At 35.0% G+C, this 23628-nt stretch overlaps 1 protein-coding gene across 1 annotated transcript in view; it reads right to left on the bottom strand.

Moving 5' to 3' along the window:
* LOC150106699 (sister chromatid cohesion protein PDS5 homolog A-like) overlaps positions 1–23628 on the bottom strand; it is a 670786-nt gene that overhangs the window by 501181 nt on the left and 145977 nt on the right. Inside the window, exon 9 of the mRNA XM_090393290.1 lies at positions 10026–10141. Within this exon, the coding sequence (XP_090249416.1) occupies positions 10026–10141 (116 nt within the window). The remainder of the gene's footprint in view (positions 1–10025; positions 10142–23628) is intronic.

Genomic DNA, 23628 nt, shown 5'->3' with positions numbered 1-23628 from the left:
CTGGTTGGTATAGCAAAGATCTGTTTAAATTCTTCCCCTATTCTTAGAGAAACGTTAGAGTATTCAAAGTTTAAAGATACTTTGGCATCCTAATATTCCAAAGTGAGGAACATAAGCCCCAATCTTTGGGAGTTACAGAAATGTGGGCAAGGAAACAAAGAAAGTGTTACAGACTTCTATATAAATGACTTATAAATGGGAAATATAGGACTGCATTACTTCAAATCTCTTCTGGGTCTAGCTCCCACTGATGGCATTTAATAATATTCATCTTTGAGCTTAATTCCAAGGAGCAGAGCGGTTCTGCTTGGTAGTATGTTTTGCCTGGTTACCAAGTAAGTATAACTTACTTGGTAACTAGGTGAAAACTTTTATTACAAGAGCATCTTAGAGGCCTACCTTGATAGCCACATACAAGATCTCAAGCATATAAAGAATGGCAATTACCAGGATTTTTTTTTTTTTTTGCACTATTCACCATCTGATGATGATTTCCTATGAAACAGTCAGCACACTGTTATGGTGCTGGTCTTGTAGATATTGTACTATTTCTTTTTTCTTTTTGTTGTTTTGTAATCTATTTTATAGTTTTCCAAAAATTTAGTTTTCATAATTTCATAATCAAGGAGGCCGTTCCTCCCTGATGTAGACATAAAAATACTCTCTTCTCCAATCAATTTCCAACCTGAGATGGAATTTTCAAAGAGCCGATTGGGAAAAATATGCCACTGACCTTGACAAGTGTGTTCGCTTCATATCTCCTGTACCCAATAACTACAACCGATTTGTAGGAGCTGTCATCTCTATAGCTAAAAAACATATCCCTAGGGGCTATAGATTCATAGATTCACTCAATTCGTTCCTGGATGGAACGAATTGAGTGAACAACTTTATGAAAATTTTTTGGAGAGTAGTGATTTGAAAATTGCAAATGATCTCCTTCATGAATTGGATGCAGCAAGACAACAAAGCTGGACTGAGACAATTGAAAGACTGGACTTTAGGCAGTAGGAAGTCTTGGAGTGTGTTACGGAAGCTAGGAAGCGCCACAATGTGACTATTAAAAAGAGATGTTACACCAAACCCAAATTGCTAATCATATTAAAATCTTGAGATGCTAACGTGACAGAAATCATACCATCGAAGTTAAAAGAGAAGCGAGAGAATTAAAGGGTAAACTACAAGATGAATTAAAATGTGCAAGACCCTTCAACAACGAGGAAATCAACAATGCACTAGCTGATACAAATACAGGAAAGACCCCAGGGGTTCAACACAGTTCACCCAGAATTTCTTATTCATGCTCACAAAAACACCAAAAAATGGCTCACCCATTTCTTTTTGGAAATAATGAACACTGCCGTGTTACTGAAAGAATTTAAGAAAGCTACGATAATAGCCCTTTCCAAACCAAGAAAATCAACTGACAACCCACAAATTATTGACCAATTGCATTACTAAGCTGCGCATATAAGCTACTGGAAAGATTTTTGTATAACCGCATAAGCAACACCATCTTTGAACACATTCTGATTGAACAGGCGGGCTTTAGGCCTTTGTTGTGACCAGGTTCTGACACTGACATCATACATAGAAGGGGGATTTCAACGAAATCTAAAAACTTCTGCAGTTTTTCTTGATCTAACTGCTGCATACAGCACTGTCCAGAGAGAGAGAGAGAGAGCATGCTGTATAAATTAATGAAAGTACTACCATGTCGAAAAACAATACAACTTGTTAATAACATGTTCAAGCAATAGATATTTCCGTGTTGTCCTTGGAGAAAATATTAGTAACCAGAAGAAACTTAACAATGGCTTACCACAAGGCTCAGTATTGGCACCCCTCTCTTATTTAGCTTATATATAGCCGATATGCCAGATACAATATATAGAAAATTCTGTTATGCGGATGACATAGCGCTAGCCACCAGAAATAGAGAACTAAGATGGATGGAGGAAACTCTCACAAACAACCTTGCCTCTATGCATATTTACTTTAAGCAATGGAGACTACAACCGAGCCAAAGTAAAACTGAAGTGTCAACTTTCCATCTCAGTAATAAATTGGCATAAGACGAGTTGAACATCCCATTTGGAAATTCAGTCCTATGCCCTAACAAATACCCTAAGAGTTACACCCAACTAGAAACACGCTGAAAACGCAGCTGGTAAAATAAGAACTAGAAATAACATCATTCAGAAATTATGTGGCACTTCCTGGGGTGTAGCAACAAACACATTATGAACATCTGCACTCAGTCTGGTTTTTTTGGTGGAGAAGTACTGTGCTCCAGTCTGGCTCAACAGCTGCCATACTAAACTAAATGACCGCCAGCTTAACACCACAATGCAATTTATATCTGGAAACATAAAAACAACTCCCGTTTATTGGCTTCCAATGCTGAGTAACATCAAATCTATGAAGATGTGACATTCTATTACAAGAATATGACAAAATGCTCAGAAATACTGAACTGCCTATACATAATGACATATCAGAATTACAGCTTAACAAATTGAAATCAAGAAAGCACCCTCTTTGTGAAGCTAAACATCTGAGATGTTTAGTTGACTAACTATAATATTAATTCAATGGAAACGAATGTGGAGCATAAATACTAATGCCCAACTTGAAATTTGGTTTGATAGGCGCTGCCTCAACATCCTGGGTATGGAAGTGAGCTGAAAGACATGGATAACATTGAACAGGATTTGTACCAGCCATGGAAGATATGCAAGTTTTCTGTACAAGTAGAGGAAAATTCCCTCACCGGAGTGTGACTGTGGATACCCAAACCAATCATTCTATCATATTTCCACTGAGTGCAATCTTCGCACATATGCAGGTCAAAGAAGCGATTTCCTGGAGGTGACACCGCCTGTTACAGACTGGATCAGAGAACTAGATCTTATTATGTACAGGCAGTGCTTTGTCCACCAAAAGTGATACTGCCTATGTTTTACCCTAATTGTTTGTCATTTACATTTTTTTATTTACCTTTTATATATTTGTACCGATATATATACATGCACTTTTATAACTGTATGTAGATTGCCATAGGATAAATAAATAATTGCCATAGGATAAATAAATAATTGCCATAAATAAATAAATAATTCAAATTGTTGCAAATCTCCAAAACATTTTCGAATATATTTATTCAAAAAAATCCGTGTGTAAGTGGATCCACGCAGTTCAAACCCGTGTTCTTCAAGGGTCAATTGTATATTTAGAAACTAAAACAATATAAATATTAATAATACTATTCATATAATTATCTTCAATGTGCTAGCAAAAATACTGATAAAATAACCTGTGTACTTTAAAAAAAAAAATGAAAGAACATTGTGAAAAAAATTTGTTTCTGGAAAGATAGGTGTCAAAAAATTGGTATGATTTCATATTATGATTCTATATTTTGAATGAAGTACTTTTGAAGGAATGAAATTAAAGAAATATTTGGATTATACTTTTCCTAAGATTATTTTTCTACATTTTGTCAATGAATCTGGTCATTTGCAGAATAATTCCATGGGGAACAAATGCTGATTTAATCAGCTTAATTCATTTATTCCCATGAGTTACAAAATAAACAATAATAAGGTTGGGAAAAAAAAAAAAAGAATGAGAGACTAAGAGAACAGTCAGTTCAAAAATGAAAACAACAAAAAAATACTTTAATCTACAAATGCAACAACAGGCTCATTAAATAAAGTACAAAATTTTATCATAGTTGTTTTTAACCATAGAACACTCAACTCAAAAAGAGTTGACTATGACAAGCAGCATTCTTCTGTTGATTGGTGCCTTTCAAGTGTTTCCAAAACACTGATTTCATCAAATTCTCTAGTGATTGTGATTGGAGTATTCCAGTTTTATCTATTTTTACCCTTCAACATCAGGATGTCAGCTCTTTGAAATTTGTTTAAATATATTAACATTACAATAAAGAGCCAAGAGGCTATTTTTTTCGTCGATGTAAATTAAGTTAAGGGGATAATAAATCCTTCATTAATTTAAGCTCATTATTTTATTGTAGTAATAATATATGGGTACACCTTTCTGGCAATTCGTATAGTAAAGTATGTAAGTTCTGTTCACGTAAACTTTGGTATTATCCAGGTCTACCTACTCAACTGATGAGACCTTAATAAAGGTCGAAACAGGTCTGGGTAGTGACCTTCCCTCATAATGTAAAACAGTAATACATCTCCTAGGAGCTGCATTTTACATTATGAGAAAATATTAAGGACAGGATCGAAACTTGCTCCACCTTTGCTCCAAGTTGCCCTAGTGTTGTACTACCAGGTGTTGACTTACGCTGGGACGCGCCGATTGTTCTTTGGCATGAAACTCTTAGATTTCGATCTTCGAGTTTTTTATTCGGCTTTAAAATAATGAGGGATTTATTATCCCCTTAACTTAATTTATATTAACATTAATCCATCCAGAAAGTTCACTGGCAAATGGTAACCAGGCAACCTCTCATGGCATGGAATCCTTATAATTTCGATCAAACTCAACAACAATGATAATTTATTTATTTATTAGCACATTTTGCAAATGTATAAGCTCCTTTAAGATTCATTTTGTCCATTTAGCAAAGTTATTATAGGATTTCACTCAGATTTGTACTTAGAACGCTTATAAAATTTGCCTTTTTTTGCCTGAATCACCATATACCATAAAAGTAGTGTGTACACATTGTAAAATAATGTTGTAGAATACAATTAAATTACTATTTCAATTTTTTAAGATACAAATTTTTAATCTGTATCTTATGTAATGTGACTGAAAACTTTAAAACAAAAATTAGCAAGGAATATCTGTTTTGATGAATTATGAAAGGAATATTTGAAAATTATCAGTGAATTGTAGTTCAGTGAACTGCTGTTTGATGAATTGCTTTTATGAATTCTGATTTATTAAATTGTTTGATGAATAGTCATTTGATAAATTACAATTTTATGAATATTCATGTAGCCACAATCTCCAAATACAGTTCAAAAATTCCTTTTATCATAAATTTTAATTTATGAGGTTTCTGTGCACATGCCCAGAAGTCCAAACTGGGCAACAAGAGCTACTATCTCTAAATTTGGTATAAAATAAAGTTTTATGCCAAAATATTCCTGTAAAATAAAGGTTTCTCTGAGAGGCAGACATTTCCAACAAACACGAGTCTTACCTTCCACAGAGTAGTCAATAGTATATATTCAAAACATCCTGAAAAGTAATTTTGAAGTCATGGAAAACAGATAGACATAATATATAACTGAAAGACTGCAAATTGTACGTAAAAATGAAAAACTAAAAATTGGCAGACAGACTCCGATTTACACAGATCCAATTTATGCTGATCCAGAGTTATGAACATCAGGAAAGATTCCAGTGAAACAGCATTATGCCAATCAGCAATTACAAGTAATCTAAGTGAAGTTTCCAATGAAACCACATTTTGAAGAGTGTGTTCAGCAGCATATACGAGAGAGATGTTCAAAAAAAAGACCAAACTTTTTAAATAGTACACCAACTGGCACAGAGAGCAAGCAATGGTTACTGAGCACACCTAGTAGCAGGTTTTGACAACAAACTGCCATTTGCCCCATTCTGCTATGAGCATTAGTCGTTGAGTTACATTCACTGAAATGAGCACATGCACAAGCTGTTCATCAGATTAGTGACAAAGTGACAATGAAAGAGCTTGAAGAATGCGCATGTGTGTGTGAGTGTGCATGCATGCGTGCGTGTGCACGTGACATTTTGCTGCAAACTTAGTAAAAATTTTATAGAGACATTTCAATTGCTTAACCAAGTATACAGGGAGGACTGTATGAGCCGAATGCAATGCCGTGAGTGGTTTAAGCATTTTAAAAAGGGCAGAACGTCAATCAGTGAAGATCCCAGACCTGGACAACCTCCCAGATCAACAGACGATGACAATGTCAAGAGAGTTCGTGCTGTGATTCATGGAAATCGTCATTTAATTGTCCAAGAAGTTGCTGACAGAGTGGGCATCAGCATCTTGCCATCAAATTTTGACTGAAACACTTCAGTCAAAATTGAATCAGTGCATTAGTGCAAAATTCGTGCCGTGTTTGTTGACTGATGATCAGAAAGAGAACTGTGTTGAAATGGGTCAGGAACTGCTTGCCAATGCAAATAGTCTCTGGACTTAGCTCCAGGAGACTTCTTCCTGTTTCCCAAACTTAAAACTACTTTGAAAGGTTGTCGTTTCCCAACCATAGAGGAGATTCGGGAAAATAAAATAAGAGAATGGCGACCCATCACAGAAAGTGCGTTACAGGAAGCATTCCAACAATAGAAGAAACGCTGAGAACAGTGTATCACCAGGAAAGGGGGGGGGGGGGGACAACTTTGAAGGAGACAGTGCTTAAAATGTTGTAAAATGAGCAATAGTCTTTATAACAAAAGTTCGGTCTTTTTTTGAACATGCCTTGTATTCCAACCTATAATATACTCATTCATTTGTTGTAGTCTCTTCTCATATCATATTTATTTTACTTTGATTTACAGGGTTAACTGCTTTTAATAAATTTTCATGGGACTACCATGTGCAAATTTGGTTCAAAGAGGCCTCTTATCAAAACCAAGTGATATTGTAAACGTATGCTGTCCGCTGCGTTATTGTAATATCTTCTTTTATTCTTTATGACTAATTAGCAATGCGCTCCTTTTCTCTCGTAAACTTATTCTACTGCGTACTATGTTTATCCGCCTTCTGTATTTACTAGTCATATGCCTATGAACACTGGAAAATTTATTTGTAAGACTGAGCCATCCAATATATCAATATTCGGCACAAGACTCAATAAAATGTCCGGTAGATCTCTCTCTTACTAGCGTAAATTCCTTCAACAAAGTTACATAAACAGTCATGGTTCTTAAGTAATTAAACTGCACTTTTAATGCCTCAGTTGTTTCCCGCTCACAAGTCCGATTATTTTTAGAAATAGTGCATTGTAAAATAAAGAATCGGGCAGCACTCTTTTCTTAATATACATGAATCAAACGACAGGGGGGATTGCTTTCTCTACCCATCTATAAAATCTTTAGCATAAAATTAGAACCCCATTACTTCAACACTAAATAATCTCTAACTCAAAAACTTATTTACTCTCTGCTTACAAATTCAACTTATTAAACTTCTAGTTTACTCGCAAAGAGGTCAGCTAACTCTCTGCCAAGTTATTTTTACAAATTTGATATCAACTTCTAACATGCCAATTGACTTTCTTATGGACACTTCTTATTACTATTAAACTAATTCTTCTTATTACTATTAAACTAATTCTTAACAGTCCATATATAATATATCTCCTAGATTATAAGAGAACTTGTACAAAAGGATGGAACTTACAGAGGCTCTGTATTGCACATTCAGTCGAGTCTTGTACTAAAGTTCTTATGGCATTTCTTTCATCTGGAGTTTTAGGCTTCCGTCAGGAGTGTCTTGCTTCAGCAGTATCACGTCGGGATATTGGAGGAGTTTTGGTCTGCAATCTGCGGTATTTGAATAACACAGGTTATTCAAAGAGGTTTCAGCATATGGGCAAATTCTCCTCTGGATCCTACTTTGGGAACTTCCGTTTCTAACTGCCTCCACTTCTGCTACTAATTGCCGATGATTGTGTATCTCTAATTGCCACCGACTAGCTCTGGTGCTTCGCCTTGCTCTCTCGGCAACTGGATCTCGGCTTTCCTCTGTCGGTAACTGGACCTGGACTGTCCTGCTTAATAACTGGGGCCTTGCCTCTCCTCTTTCTCTTCTGCCACTGCTCTGGTTCCAACTGACCTCTGCTATGGTTCTGACTACCTCTCCTCTCCCGACAACTGGAAGCCCCTCATGCTCGGCTCGGTCCTCTTATTTTGCGATCTCAGGACCTTTCACTAAGGGTAGTAAACCCCAAAGAATTCGGCATGACTCTTTCATCTTCTTTTAAGTTTGACCCACTCTTTGTTCTCCTCCGTGCATGCTTTTGATCGTATTTTGTTGGGCAGCAGAAACTTGTCTCTAAAAGTAGTGGGCCTCTGTGATACTTTTCTTATCCTTTCAGGTCGCAGAAACTTCTCTAAACCTAGCGGCACTCTTAGATACTATACTAACTTTAAAGGTATTATGCGCAAAGCTTGTAAGCTACACAAAAATAGTAAACAACTTTCTTGTGCTCTTACACATAGCTATATAGAAAGTTCTGATGGCAAAGCATTGCCTTTGTTTTTGACGTTAAAACAGTAAATACAGTGACTTCCCATAGGGTTAACTACATTAATATTTAGCAAAATATACATAGAAACAAACAAGGTTATTTACAGTTCTCATGAGACTTAACCTCTCTAAAATCAATGTAAAGGGCTTTGATATTTTTAAGCTACATCGAATTTTACAATATGAGCAGTTCATCCATTTGTCAGCATAGGATTAATCTTCAGATGAAAAATTAAATATCATTAAGAAGTACAAAGGTAATCAAGCAATGTAAGCATATCACATGATTTTAAACTGGCTAAACTGACTGTGAATACATATTCATAAAATAGAAAAGTATTTACTAAAATAAAGAACCAAAAGGCTTCATTTTGGCAAAGCAAAATTATATAAATTAAGTGGATATTAAATCCAACATCATTTCACAGCCGAATACAGAAACTATAAAAGTTAGGTGTGAAAATTGACCAGAGAGCTTGCAGGAATACACCGTACCCATACTATCAGTTGCCCTAGCCGAACCTTATAGAAAGTGATGAATGCTCAAAGTGCCCTTATCAAAACCTTATCAAAATGTACCAATAAGGAGGCAAATATACTGACGCTTTGAACGTTCACAACTTCCTATAAGGTTCGGCTAGAATGAGGGTAACTCATAGTATGGCGGCAGTGTATTCCTGCAAACTCTCGCACGAAACTTTTATAGTTTCTGTATTCGGCTTTGAAATGAAGCTGGATTTAATATCCACTTAATTTATATAATTTTGCAATGCCAAAATGAAGCCTTTTGGCTCTTTATTTTAGTAAATACTTTACGCACCAACCGAGAGTTTGCTTACGGAAAATACACCTCTCTGACACTTCAAGTTCATTAGTACTGAGAGTATTTGCTCTCTTAGGTTTCTGCCTAGTCTCTAATGAAAACCAATGAGTTTGAAACAGCTGTCAGACTAGTGAAACCTTATCAAAATGAACCAATAGGAGGCAAATATATGGGCACTTTATGTGTTCATCACTTCCTATAAGGTTCGGCTAGGGCAACTTGTGGTATAGCGGTGGTGTATTCACGTAAGCTCTCTGGTCAATTTTCACATGAAACTTTTATAGTTTCTGCATTCGGCTTTGAAATGATGTTGGATTTAATATCTACTTAATTTATATAAGAAATGCATTTGATTATATGGATGGAAGCTGATATAGAAAAGCATATTCCTTTAAGCCTATACAACAATGTGAAAGAAAAGCAACCTGAGAGAGAGAGAGAGAGCTGAAAATTTTTTTGACAACTGGCTGATCAAACACATTAAGAATCATGTGGGATTTCTGGTGAAGACAGATAATAATGTGCAATCAGCTGATGAGTTTACAAATTTGATCAAAGAAGCTGTTGAGAGAGAGGGGGGGGGGACAACAATGCACAACAGAGGATCTTCAAGATCTTCTTAAAATGTCCAAGAACTTCTTATTCATCAATAAAAACTATTGCTAAATTAACAAGACATCTATGCCTCAATTATATCATGATAAGGTATATATGTATAATAAAGGGTTTTCATTTAATAAGCTGTACTTTCCATGTTTGATATCAAGATTTTCTTTATTATGCAATCTATTATGTACATGTATTTTAAACTCCTTTCTTTTTTTAAGAAGTTAACATTTTAAACATTTACAATTTGTAAAGTAAATTTCTATCAAAAACATCACAGCTGCAGATGCCAATTGGGACTCCCCAAGTGGGGAGTATTCTTTCCCCAACCAAAATACAAAAGTGTAACCATCAAATGCTTACCTTCCTAAAAAACTTGTCCACAATGCTTTATTCTGTGTTGCTAAATCTGAATTCCGGTCAGAAAACATTCTAGCTAATAGTTTGGTTACATCTAACCTTTCTTTTTCTTCATTGCTCTGGAGGGGAAAAAAAACAAAAAAAACTGAGAATATAAGTAATAAAAGTCCTGTAATCTGCAATACACAATATAGCATGTTTGCACTGATTTATTGTTTTCATTTTCTTAAAAACCCAAAATACTATAACACTAAAAAAATTAATCCTGTAGTTAAAAATCAAAGTAATATTACTATTAAACTGCCTTTAGTTATCAGAAGAATGACAAGTTCAGAGACAGGCATAATAGCTTATTTTCCAAAAGAAAACACCTGGTCATTACAACTTCCATTTGATAAATTTCAGTAATTACAAAATTCAATGGTTATCATGCTCTTGAAGACATTTTAAAAAAGAGGAAACATTAAGGCATATCACCTCTCATCACCAAATCACTGGAGACTAAAATTACAACAGGCGAGAAGAAATAAATTATATGTCAATCCTTTGTGCTTCACTCAAACACGAATTGTTATGAACTACAGAGATCAAATATCCTTATTTGCATTCTGTAGCAAGAGGATTTTAGTGAGGCTATATATAATTCCAGAAACCTTTTTGCTTCAACAAGTAGCAATGAGAATGAAAGAACTATAACTTACCAGAGACCCAGTGATGATGAAAGTGGAATGTTGAGCATATTTTTCCACTAAACAATTACATTTAGCTGTAATTTCAGTCCTGTTGATCTCAGTTGTCAAGCGAATAAAAGGCACAGATTTGCTATACATCAAGTGGAGACTGATCCCTTTGAAAAATTAAAGATGAAAACTTAAATTTAAGTGAAATAAATTGATTAGATGTAAAATTTTTGCCTTACATATCATAGGCATCCTCAGTACATTAATAATGGAACACAATATAAAATTACAATTAAAGAATCATTTTCAAAAAGCACCACTATAGTGTTTATAGGACAAAACACAGTCAGTAAATTCACAATTATTAAAAAATAAATAAATAAAATACAATAATATAATCAGGAATTTGCATAAAAATGATGTAATAATATTTCCCATAAATGGGATAACCAAAGACCATCAGATCTGCTTAAGTTTGGTCAGTGCAGAAAGGTCTCACAACTCTATATAAGTGCTCTATATAAGGAAACTACTTCTATGTAAAAGCTTAGTTTTCTACCAAAAAACTGCTTGGTTGAGATAGCATGTTATGCTAGGCCAGAATGTGTTCTGGTTCATGGTGCTGAATGTAAGGACACCACAACATTAAAAGGTCTTAGAACTTAAACTATATGTTCCAAAATCCCTTTAACATAAGGGAGTGGAATCCAAATAATATCTTCAGGAAAACTAGAGACTGGTTATCTAAAACTGTTAAAAGCTTTCTTTTATATATATATATATATATAAAAGAAAGGCATCTTTAACATATATATATATATATATATGTTAAAGATGCCAAGCAATGTTATAAGCTAGGTTTTTTAATAGCTTTCATATATATATATGTTAAAGATACCAAGCAATTTTATAAGTTAGGTTTTTTAAAAAACTTTATATATATATATATATATATATATATATATATATATATATATATATATATATACAGAAAGCCTTTAAAAGCTTTAAAGCCAATTTTCATAAAAGCAAATTCCTGATTATTATATTATTGTAATTTTTTTAATACTGACATCTCTTGTTCTATTTACACTATAGTGGTACTTTTTTTTAGAAATGATTCTTTAATTGTAATTTTATATTGTGTTTCGTTTTCAATGTACTGAGGATGACTATGATAAGAAGGCAAAAATTTTACAGCTAATAAATTTATTTCATATAAGTTTAAGTTTCTGTTTTTAATTTTCTCAACTTGCATACCCATATTAAAGCAGATTGATTCCCAATGTAGCATGGGTATGTATAAAATTTCTGTAAGATGATCAGAGAATTTTCAGAATTAGGGTTTTTCCAAAAAAAAGTGACAGATTATTTCATCATCTTGTGTAATGGCTACTACATTAATAATAAATATGATCAATCAAATTTGCCAAAAAGAAAATGGTGATAATTGAATCATCCATGAACTAGAAGGTAAGTTCTCCTTTACAGGATATATTAAAAACCAAAAATTCAAAAAGATACTCTAGTCAGGGCTCCAAAAATACCACTTAAATCTATTGGTAACAAAAAAATTTTGCTTGCCCATTTGTGTTTGTGTACACACCAAGTCTAGCCATAAACTAACATAACTGTTACAACTTGAACAGTGCATAAATAAACCTTTAATCTATCAGTAAATCATTTACAGCTTTCAGCACATACAAACCATAGTATACAAGCATATAGCAGCACTCAATGATCAAATTGTCCTGTTTTGCCTACACACATGCCCAAAGACTGTGAGGCCACATATCAATGGCGGCATACACAACATCCAACGGAAATGCTGCCACTGCTCGCTTCAAATCCACCTTCAGGCTGGTGATACTGTGGTGTCATTTCTTGTAGGCTACTCTCTCTCAAGCTCTGACCATAATCTGAAATGCAACTGATTCAGATCAGGCCTTCCATATGGCCAATCAAATGGCTATATGTGATCGTGCGCATTCACCTCCAACTGCTGTTATGTGGTCTTCACCCTGTGTGCAGGGACTGAGTCCTGTTGGAAGGTCAACTGACTACTATAAAGCAAGGTGTTGTTCAGGAACCATAGCACAGGTTCTGGCATGGTGTCTTGATACACTTTTGCAGAGGTTTTAAAAAGTTGCAGAAATGCAACTTGGATACTCCCTAATATATCACTTCTCCCTCCCTTTCCTCACCCATCAAACCATCACTGACACGAGGTGATGACCTCTCTGAATCCTGGGGTGCTATGGCGTGTACCATGCGACCATGGGGGCTTATATCCGATAGTTCTGGGGGTTAAATGAAATAATCAAAAATCTTCTCATCCATGAAGAGGATATCTTTGTGTCCATTGTTTGCATGCTGCCAGAGAAATATCTTTGATTTTATCACCCTCTGCTGCATAAGTTGTACAAGAGCATAGTTAGTACATGCAACATCATTCTCTGCGAAACATTCATCTCATGATATCACTTTGTGTACTTGTAGGAGTACAGCGGAGGTGTGCATTCACAGCCCTCACAAACTGTTGTGTCCTAATGCAATGTAGTTGACCTGTTCTTTGGCAGTCAGATATATGTCTTCTGTATTATTATAACAGTTAATAGTCTGATATATAAACATCCTACTGATCACATTCATCCCTCATGACATCACTTTGTGTTCGCGTAGGATTACGGTAGAGGTGTGCCTTCACAGCGTAGTCCACCTGTTCTTTGGCAGTCAGATACGCCTTCTGTATCATTATAACAGTTAATAGTCCGATATATAAACATCCTACTGATCATATTCATCTCTCATGACATTGCTTTCTGTGTTCTTGCAGGATTACAATGTAGGTGTGCCTTCAGAGTCCTTGCAAGCTGTTATGTTCCTAACGCAACATGATCAACCTGTTCTTTGGTGGTCAGATACGTCTTCTGTATCATTGCAATGGTTAATAGTGTCTGATACACAAACATCTTACTGATCCCAAGTGTTTTTAGCATGTTGAAAATAACAGGTGGCTTCATTCCAACCTTATGAAGTGCTATTACAGCTACATGGTTCTCATAATCTCCTCACTGCATGTTAACCCATACAGCTAGATAACTCTCTCTGGTGATAAACACACAAATGCTGGCTGCACAGCACCACTAACAGAACTGTGCTCACACAATTGTGTGGGCAGCGCATAGGTGTGTGCAGGAGTTGTACGGTATTTATGGCAAGACTGTCTGTGTGTGTGTATCAGGTGTACACTGTAACCCCTGCATGTCATTTCAATTTTGTCATAAGTCTCTCTCTCTCTCTCTCTCTCTCTCTTCCCCCCCCCCCTGCAAGCATGTTACATGCTAATTTGTTCCACTTGCCTGCTAACCAATTACTAGCCTTCCATGACAAGATATGAAGTTATTAATTTCAATCTTGCATCTCTCAAAGTACAAATACTTCTTCCAATTTTTGTGTATGCATTTCATATAATATATGTGTTTCCTCTTCATTTGAAATATGTGAAGAAACATCTAGAAAAAGGCTCACTAAAAGAGACTTTGATCTTCTTAACTAATTTTTGTTTATTGACATCATCAACACAAATTCTTTACATTTCATGTCATTTTGATGCTATTCTACTACTGGGTGTATAGTTTTTTTTTTTTTTTCTTTTTTTTCGGTACCTGGTTTACTGAATTTAGCTTTATAATAGGTTGTATTAATAAGGCACTTCATGTGTTTAAGCATTTTAGATTACATTTTTGTTTGAAAAGCTACTCATGTGACTTCTGACCAAGAAAATTTTTTGAAGTCTCATGAAACCTAAATGTCTCAACTTCAAAAAGGCCTCAAAAACCTTGTAGTAATCTCAGGTTTCTGTCAGAAGTCCCAAGTTATTTTTTATACATTACAGAATGAAACTTTGTCCTCGTAACACAACAATTTGAATTTCTTGAGCTATTTGTCTTGACAGCACATCTTCATTGTTTTTAGTTCATGACACAACATAACTTTATCTCCAGTATTTTAGTATATTCTGGCCACTTAACTCTGCCTTCAGTTTCGCACTGCATAAAACTAAAGGTGTAGTCTGCATTTCCTTTCATTTAATGCCCATAATGAAAGGGTAATTTATATAAATTATTCATAAAATAATTGAACAGAAACAGAAACATAGAAATACTTTAGCAGTGGAGAAGTTGCCAAGGGCACTGGTGTCAGAAGGGGCAACAGTTGCAGGATACTGTATCAATTGAAATTATCGCACTACAAAAGATGCTTAGCTATGAATTTGCCAAGGGATCTAAAAGCCTAGCTCTACAGCTATACAGAAAAGACAAATAAGTGCACTGGAACTATAGAAAATGGTCAACACCTACAATGGAGCTAGACTAACTTTTCATGATGTCAATAACGTGATTCAGTCTACAACTCTTTTTGCAAGATGACTGTGTTTTTTAAATAACACTATTAAACCTAATGTTCAAGTATATAATTGCACTAAGCTATTTCATGTTGTGAACTGTTAAAATAAACTTACTGCAGTACAACAATACAACTGCATACCAACTTAAGGATTAAAGAGGTTGTCTGAGAGAATTACAGCTGGCAGTGAAAAAGATGGACATTGGTCTTCTTAAATTACTATTTTTGTTTAATGGACTTACAAGTTATGCAAAATAAAATGTTTGAAAATACTTGTCTATTTATTTCAAAATTAAACTGTAGATGCAACTTAAGTTTGTTTATAACAGGGTGAGAGATAAATAGTGTCAAATGTTGTCATAAATAGGAATTACTTCACATTTCGGAAACAGCAGCATGGTATCTTTGAAAGTAACTCCATTTAAACCAACTTTTGGTAGGTATAAACAGTCTAAAAAGGTAATTCAATTAATTACATAAATACTACCTCCTGGTTGTAAATAAAACTTCTTTATTACATTCACTGCCCATGATCAAATAACTTGACAGTGAATGAGATAATATTTCAAAATGAAAAAAATGCATAAATTATGCAAAGAAAATAAGATAATGCATTTTGAATGCAACGAAGCTGAAAATTCCCTCGTCTCTGATAACTCACCCATGACGAGTGGATTTCAGGAGCCCTGCTTCCACTTCCAGTTATGTATCCAGAAAGTGTGGAGTTGTTTAAACTATCATATTACTTACTCAAGATTTAATAATTACATTTAAGACTATCATCAGGAGTATAACCTTCCCAAACACCCACACTAAAAAAATAAAAACAACTGTACTTTGGTAAAATACAATAAGAGAAATAATGAAGGTCGACTAGCCTGATCACTCAAGCTTAAAAAAGGTAGATCAAAGTAAACTGAAAAGTTTAATACTTACTGCACTTTTCAATAATGGTCTGAAGTCCTGCTGATAATATTGCAACTTGATATTCATCATATTATGGATATAATCATTAAAAAATGTCATTTTCATTAGGTATCAGTATATATATTCATTTCTGAAAGATCAGAACATAACTGGCGTTCAAAAACGAGAATTCTATTATTATAAGAAAAGTAAGCTATTCTCTGCATGAACACGTACCAGATATGTTTATACCTTACAGATAAGCTTAGGTGTTGATGGTTATTCATGACTTAATTTTAATGGCATTAACAACACCAAACGATGTTATCAAAAGATGTTTTATTAACTGCATATATTTTGCTGAATTTCAAATCAGCATCATCAGAGCACAACATAACTTGTATACGTGACAGTGACTAAGTGAAACAATACCGTAACGGACAAAAGATCTAAAGTCCTATTTTGGCACCACTCTAATGTAAAAAAAAAAAAAAAAAAAAAATTAAATATTTATCACAGCTATGTGAGAGTTGCTCTTAAGATAACAGTCTTCCAAATTTTTGGCAAATTAATGTATATTTGTTCAGGTTAGGAGAATTCTTCAAAGCCATGGCTTACTCAAAAAATAATCTTTCAAAAATAACAATAAATAAATAACAATAAAATAAAATAATGATAATAATAATAATTAATAACAATTAAAAAAAACCTTAAAATTCAGACATAATGGTTAGTTTTGATGTCACCTCTTTATTTACCAATGTACCATACGTGTGTAGAGGCTTAAGTGCTGTGAGGACATCATGTTGGAGGCTTAATGGATTTTTTACAACACTCAAAAAGAATTAAAATAGAATTTAATACTTCCTATATTTCGTCCTAGTCACTAGGACATCTACGGGGATTACAAAAACAATTAATGTAACATATGCACAAATAACAAACAATACTAAGCCCAACCACGTGGGTGATACTAAAGTCCTATCTAGGTAGAGCGCCCTCTAAGGGCAGTAGTAGGTGGCCTGGAATGTAAGGTGGGAACTCTGGTGATGAGTGTTTCCCAAATCTTCGGAAGCTTAATGCAACCATATTTATTGAGATTTGGTTGGTTTTTGAGAGCTGCAGCAGCAGCTTTCTTAGAAGCAGCAGCAGCTCTCAAAAACCAACCAAATCTCAATAAATATGGTTGCATTAAGCTTCCGAAGATTTGGGAAACACTCATCACCAGAGTTCCCACCTTACATTCCAGGCCACCTACTACTGCCCTTAGAGGGCGCTCTACCTAGATAGGACTTTAGTGTCACCCACGTGGTTGGGCTTAGTATTGTTTGTTATTTGTGCATATGTTACATTAATTGCTTTTGTAATCCCCGTAGATGTCCTAGTGACTAGGACGAAATATAGGAAGTATTAAATTCTATTTTAATTCTTTTTGAGTGTTGTAAAAAATCCATTAAGCCTCCAACATGATACCAATGTACCACTTATAGGCACTCGATTTGATCAAGTCTAAATTTTTCCCTGATATCTTTCAATTATTCAAATTTACTATGTATGCAGGTTACTTTACATGGGGAGGAAAAATCTACATTAATGGTACTGCTATGGGTTCCCCCCTCTCACCTCTTTAGCAAACTTTTACATGGAGCACTTTGAAAACAAAGTACTTACCACAACTACATACAAGCCACTAGTGTGGTTACACTATGTAGATGATGTGTTTGCCATTTGGCCCCCAGGGACAAGACACTGAAGATGAGTTCGTAATCTAGCTAAACAGCCAACACTTCAAAATCCACTTCACAGTAGAAAAAGAATCAAATAACTATTTACCATTTCTTGACACATTAGTCACTTGTCTTTCAGGTGACTAATCTGAAAGAAAGCAACACACACACACACGAAGATACCTACATAATGACATCATCATCCAGTCCAATAGTATGGCATTTTAAAAACACTTATGCACAGAGCCATTTATTCTAACAATACAGCTCTGTCCACAGAACTCAAATATCTGAGCCATACATTCTTGGTCAATGGCTACAATTCCTACAAAATAGATAAAATACTACATAGCTCCATTCTTCCTACCCTAATACACAGGAACACAGCATTACCATTTCTATTCATTATGTCAGAGGTACAGCAGAAAAGATAGCCAAAGTACTGATGAAACATGGCCTTCGCACTACATTCAAACCTCATGTTAAACTAGCAACTCTGATCCGATTGCTTAAGGATAAATTTCATCCTCTAGCACACCCTGGAGTGCATGAAGTTCCCTGTGACTTGGCCTACTATGGGCAAACAGGAAGATCAGTTAACATCAACCTGCAAGAACATAAAAAATACATTCGCTGCTATTACTATGGCAAGTCAGAACTGGCAGACCACGCTTTGGACACCCCTTCACACAGGATTACATGGATGAAAACAAATGTGCGATTTAGAAGTCATTACAAATCTGAAAGATTATTTTCTGAGTCAGCCATGGCTTTGAAGAATTCTCCTAACCTGAACAAATATGGCTGCATTAATTTGCCAAAAATTTGGGAGACTGTTATCTTAAGAGCAACTCTCACATAGCTGTAATGGTTTTTTTTTTTGGTTTTTTTTAACAACATTAGACAGCACCAAAATAGGACTTTAGATCTTTTGTTCATTACGATTGTATTGTTTCACTTACTGTCGTGTAAATACAGACTGTGCTGTGCTCTGATGATGCTGATTTGAAATTCAGCCAAATATAAGCAATTAATAAAACATCTTTTGAGAAAATTGTTTAGTGTTGTTAATACCGTTAAAAATAAGTTATGTTTCGACTTATGAAACAAGAATTTCAAAGATTTAATAGGGTATGCTTAGTCATATTAAAAACATGATTCACAATAATGGTTTTGGATTGAGCTGCTTAAATGACCTAGAGTACTCTTATTAATTGTAATTGCCTACTTCTATTATAATTGGAGTAAATGCTTATGGTAAAGAATTGATAGTCTACAGTCCTGTTAACACTACAAATCATAGACAAGAAGAAACTCAGAGCAATTATTAAGGATCTAGAATCCTGCTGTTGGCAACAACAGGATAACTATTGTTGCCAACAACATGTGGAACTATTAATGATTGAGGATCAGATTTATGAAATCCCGAGACCAACGTTTCCTATTTAGATTTGATAACTGATGATGGTCTCTCGTGTCTTAAAATTCCTACCATAACAAAATTTTGCATGGTATAGGAGTTTTACACTATGCTAGTTAATTCCATGGCCAGTCTCAGTGGTCAGAGAGAGAGAGATTGCACTTGACATTGTGTAGACAGCTGATTGTCTTGAGTGTTTATCTTGTCTAATTAAAAGTTCTTTCTATTTCACTTACAAAGGGAATATTGATAATGACAACTGATATGGACTTAGATGGATGAAATTGAGGGAGGGGATCCTTGAAACAGATCTCAGTCAATATCATCAGTGCACTGTTAGCAAAATTGGCTGGACTATAGTTCTGTGAAAATTAACAGAAAGTAACACTATGCATTGTTGAAACATTTATGAGATTTCCTGTGGCTGCTCACATCTACAGATTCTCTAGGGGTTGATGGCAAAGCGGGTAACCAGCATCAACTCTGTCAGTGAAAATATTTTGGATTTAATTGATCTTGAACTCAGCCTTGCCTCTAGACTTCGATTTCTTCAGCATGATGCTAACTGTTGTACAATGGCAAGTTCTGACATTTTCTCCAATTAATGAAACCTAACTATTATCCCCCCTCTCTTCTAAAATATTGCAAAATTTCTAAGCAAATTACTGATCTCATTTTTTAGGTCAAAAAAAATTTAAATACAGCACAGTCACATCCATTTTCCTGTATCCAAGGTCCAATGACTTTCATATAGAAATTATAATAAATATTTCCTTTTATAGCCGGTTAGCAGATATGAGATGAAAAAAGGTGGGTCAATGTTTTAAGAACTTATGAAAAATCTGATTTTCAAATATATAAAAATGGTATACATATTCTTGCATTTGCCGTGGAGTCATAACATTTATGAGGAATCCTGAATAACAGTAAAAATACAGTATCATCATCATCAAATTCCTGCCATGTACCCTCAAGGGGCATACAGGATATGATAGTACTACATGAAAAAAATTACATCATTACTAACTTTTTAAATTTTCCTCCAAATCAGTCTGTTACTTATCAAGACTCCAACATTATCAGATCTTATATTTCTATCTTCCAGGGCACTTTTTACCATATCAATCCACCTTTATCTTGGTCTTCCTGTAGGTCATTTTCCTGCCAACTTAGTGGAGAACGCTTGTTATGCTAATCTTTCCTCACCCATTCTGTTTAAGTGACCACATTAAGTGACCATACCACCTGAGATTAGTTCTGCTAACGCATTCCTGGATGATGACAATGTCAAGTTCTTTTCTAATATCCTTGTTTTTAACATGATATTGCCATTGATGCCATCTGTTTGTGCCCCTAATCTTTCTCAGGACTATCATATCTGAGGTCTCTAGTCTTTGGTCAAGTGTTTTACTTCTGACCCAGCTCTCAGATCCATAAGTTAAAACTGGTTTGAACACTGTCTTGTATACAGCTAATTTATTGTTCCGACTAATTTCTCTCTTATTCCACATAAATTTATTCAATTGACTTCCTACCATACCAGCTTTATTGATTCTGTTGTCTATTTCCATATTTAATTTACCATCTTCACTAAAAATTGTGCCTAAGTAGGTGAAATGTTTTACTTGTTCCACAGGTTCTCTGTTCACAACACAGTTGACATTTTCAACGATTCTACCTATTTTCATTGTCTTTGTCTTTTTATTGCTGACTTTCATACCATATCTATTACAACAGTTATTCAATTTAGTCAGGGAATCTTTCAGACTTGTAGCGGATTTATTGATAAGTATAACATCGTCTGCATAAAGTAAAGAGCTGACATTAACATCTCCAATTTTGATATCATGTTCATAATGTGGTCCATATAGATTATGAATAACAGAGGGGATAATGTACATCCTTGTCTCACACCAGATTTAACATTAAACCATCTTCCTGTACTTCCTTCAATTCTAACTGCTGACTTACAACTCAAATAATGACTAAGTATTGCTTGATATAATGCCCCATTGACACCATATAACTGTAGCGTATTGAATAGCTTCTCTCGTCTGACCAAGAACTCAAACAATGAGAGAACCAAATTTGGTATGCAAGCACCACTTAACATATTTTAAAACAGCTTAAGAATTTGGGTTGGACAACTGGTACATGAGGCTCCTAACCAACTCTTGCATATTTTCCTGAATGATGAGAGCTAAGCTTACCAAATTGGTTATCAGCATCTTCTTATAAAAATTTTCCCTTTTTTATGTTTGTTTGTTATGTTCTCCCTTTCAATCGTATCACTTTTTATTAATCTTTCCACAAAATCCGTTGTTGATCTTGTCCTTCACTAGCTGTACTAACATGTATATGTTAATTAAAAGCAGGCATTATTAAGTACATAGTTTCTTGGTTACCCATCCCATTCAAGTGCCATCTGCTATCTAGGAGGTTGACTACCATGATTTGACTCATGGTTAACTACGAGTGTTATGACACGTGGTGAGGACCCTATCTCCTCCACATATTTTCGTAAGTATTCATGCCTGTAAATTGGTGCGTGTTCGAGGGACTGGTTTTCCTGTTCTGGAGGACAAAAAAAAATAAGTTTCTGGGTGAAAGAAACCCCTACCTTCTGTAAGAGACTGGCTAACTCACCTTTAGTCAAAAGAGACCAGAAAAAAGTTCCCCAAATCATGGACAGGAATAGAACCAAGGTCTTTCCAACCTGGGTTCTATTCCTGGCCTTCAGAAAGGCCTTCATCTATATTAACTGAGCTACAGAGGCTCTTCTGTAAAGACTACAGAAAGCATTGCTGCTATGATTTCTTTTTTTCCAGAAGCACACTGATTTATAATTGCAGTACAGTTGTACCACTGTCTCTAGACCCTCTAGAGCAAGTTCATAGACAGAAATAAGCAACATTGGGACTCAGACTAGGGGGGGGGGCTTGAGGAAATGTAAACTACAGCATTTAGTAAACATACAGAAAAGAGGTGATATGACATATATGTCTCTGATTCCCTAGAGAAATTCCTGTTTCAGGTTTCTAATTATGGTTCCTAATCCATGTTCCTGATTTTTTTTTTACTTCCTGTATATTAAGTTCTACCTAGGAAAACCCCCAGCACAAATCTAAATTCCTATCCATTAGACCAGATCTTATCTCAGTTCAGATCACATCTCAGATGTGAACTGTACACTAAAATACACAAACATTATTCAAGAAAAAGTGAAAAAGTTTGTGAACAGGAACCAAACCTTGGAGATTCAGTGGCAAGCCCTGAAGAAAATATTGATTAATTCAGAGAGAGGCTGATGAGGTTGTCTGCAAGGATAGAAAAATCAGAAATACATGGTGGACATAGGAAGTTAAAGAGGCGGTGAAGGAAAAGAAGAAAGCATATTGAAAGTTCCTGGCGAATAAGTCAGCTTGTGCTCTTAGAGAATACAGAGACAAATGTAAGAAAGCTAAACATATGTTTAGCTAGTTTTTACACAAAGTCATGAGAAAACTTTGGTAAGAACAAAGAAAATAAACATCTGGAGGCTGTTGAAAAAGCTCAGAAATGGAGGAAAGAGTGCTGTAAAAGGAATTAGAGATGATAAAGGTGATATGAAAATTGGAGGAAAAGATAACCTTGATGGATGGAGTAATTACTTAGAAAAATTGCTAAATGAAACAACCAGTGGCAGCATAGTGTAAAATAACACTCAACAGGCATGCAATCAGGAATACGTATTTATATACTTGAAGTAGAAAACACCATCAAAAACCTAAAATGTGGCAAGGCAGCTGAACAACAACAAGTAGATAATATTCAACCGGAAATGCTCAGGTATGGAGGTATAAAAGTCTTACAGAGGCTACACTGCATAGTTCAGAAGGAACTGGACAGGTGTACGAATTCCAGATGATTGGAGGAGAGCTTTCATAGTGCCCATATATAAAAAAAGGAAATAAAACAATGTAAGAATTACAGAGGTATTTACCTACTCAGAGTTCCTGGTAAGATTTATGCATTTATGCAAGTATACTTGAGAAATGGTTGAAAAGGATTGCAGAAGAGAAACTTGGTGAAGAACAAGCTAGATTCAGGCTAAATAGAGGCTGTCAGAATCAGATTTTCACTTATAACAAATAGATGAAAAATCATGTAAATATAACAAAAATCTGCATTTAAGTTTTGTAGATCTGGAAAAGGCATATGACAAGCTGCCAAGAGGAAAGCTATTCAAAATGCTACAATTATAGGTGTCAATGGGGCATTATATCAAGCAATACTTAGTCTTTATTTGAGTTGCAAGTCAAGAATTGAAGGAAGTACAGGAAGGTGATTTGATGTTAAATCTGGTGTCAGACAAGGTACTCTCACACTCAAATAAAGCTGCACTTCTTTTTACCATATATGGGAGAACAGGGATGGTTGGGTGGATTCCATTCATCCCTATGTGAGACAGGTTGAGTCCTTTA

Source organism: Typopeltis vanoorti, chromosome 5 (genome assembly GCF_054136105.1).
Source record: "Typopeltis vanoorti isolate ZY-2024b chromosome 5, IOZ_Tvanoo_1.0, whole genome shotgun sequence".
Classification (NCBI taxonomy): Eukaryota; Metazoa; Arthropoda; class Arachnida; order Uropygi; family Thelyphonidae; genus Typopeltis; species Typopeltis vanoorti.
The sequence above is the reverse complement of the archived record's forward strand: the minus strand, read 5'-3'. Positions and strand labels throughout refer to the sequence as shown.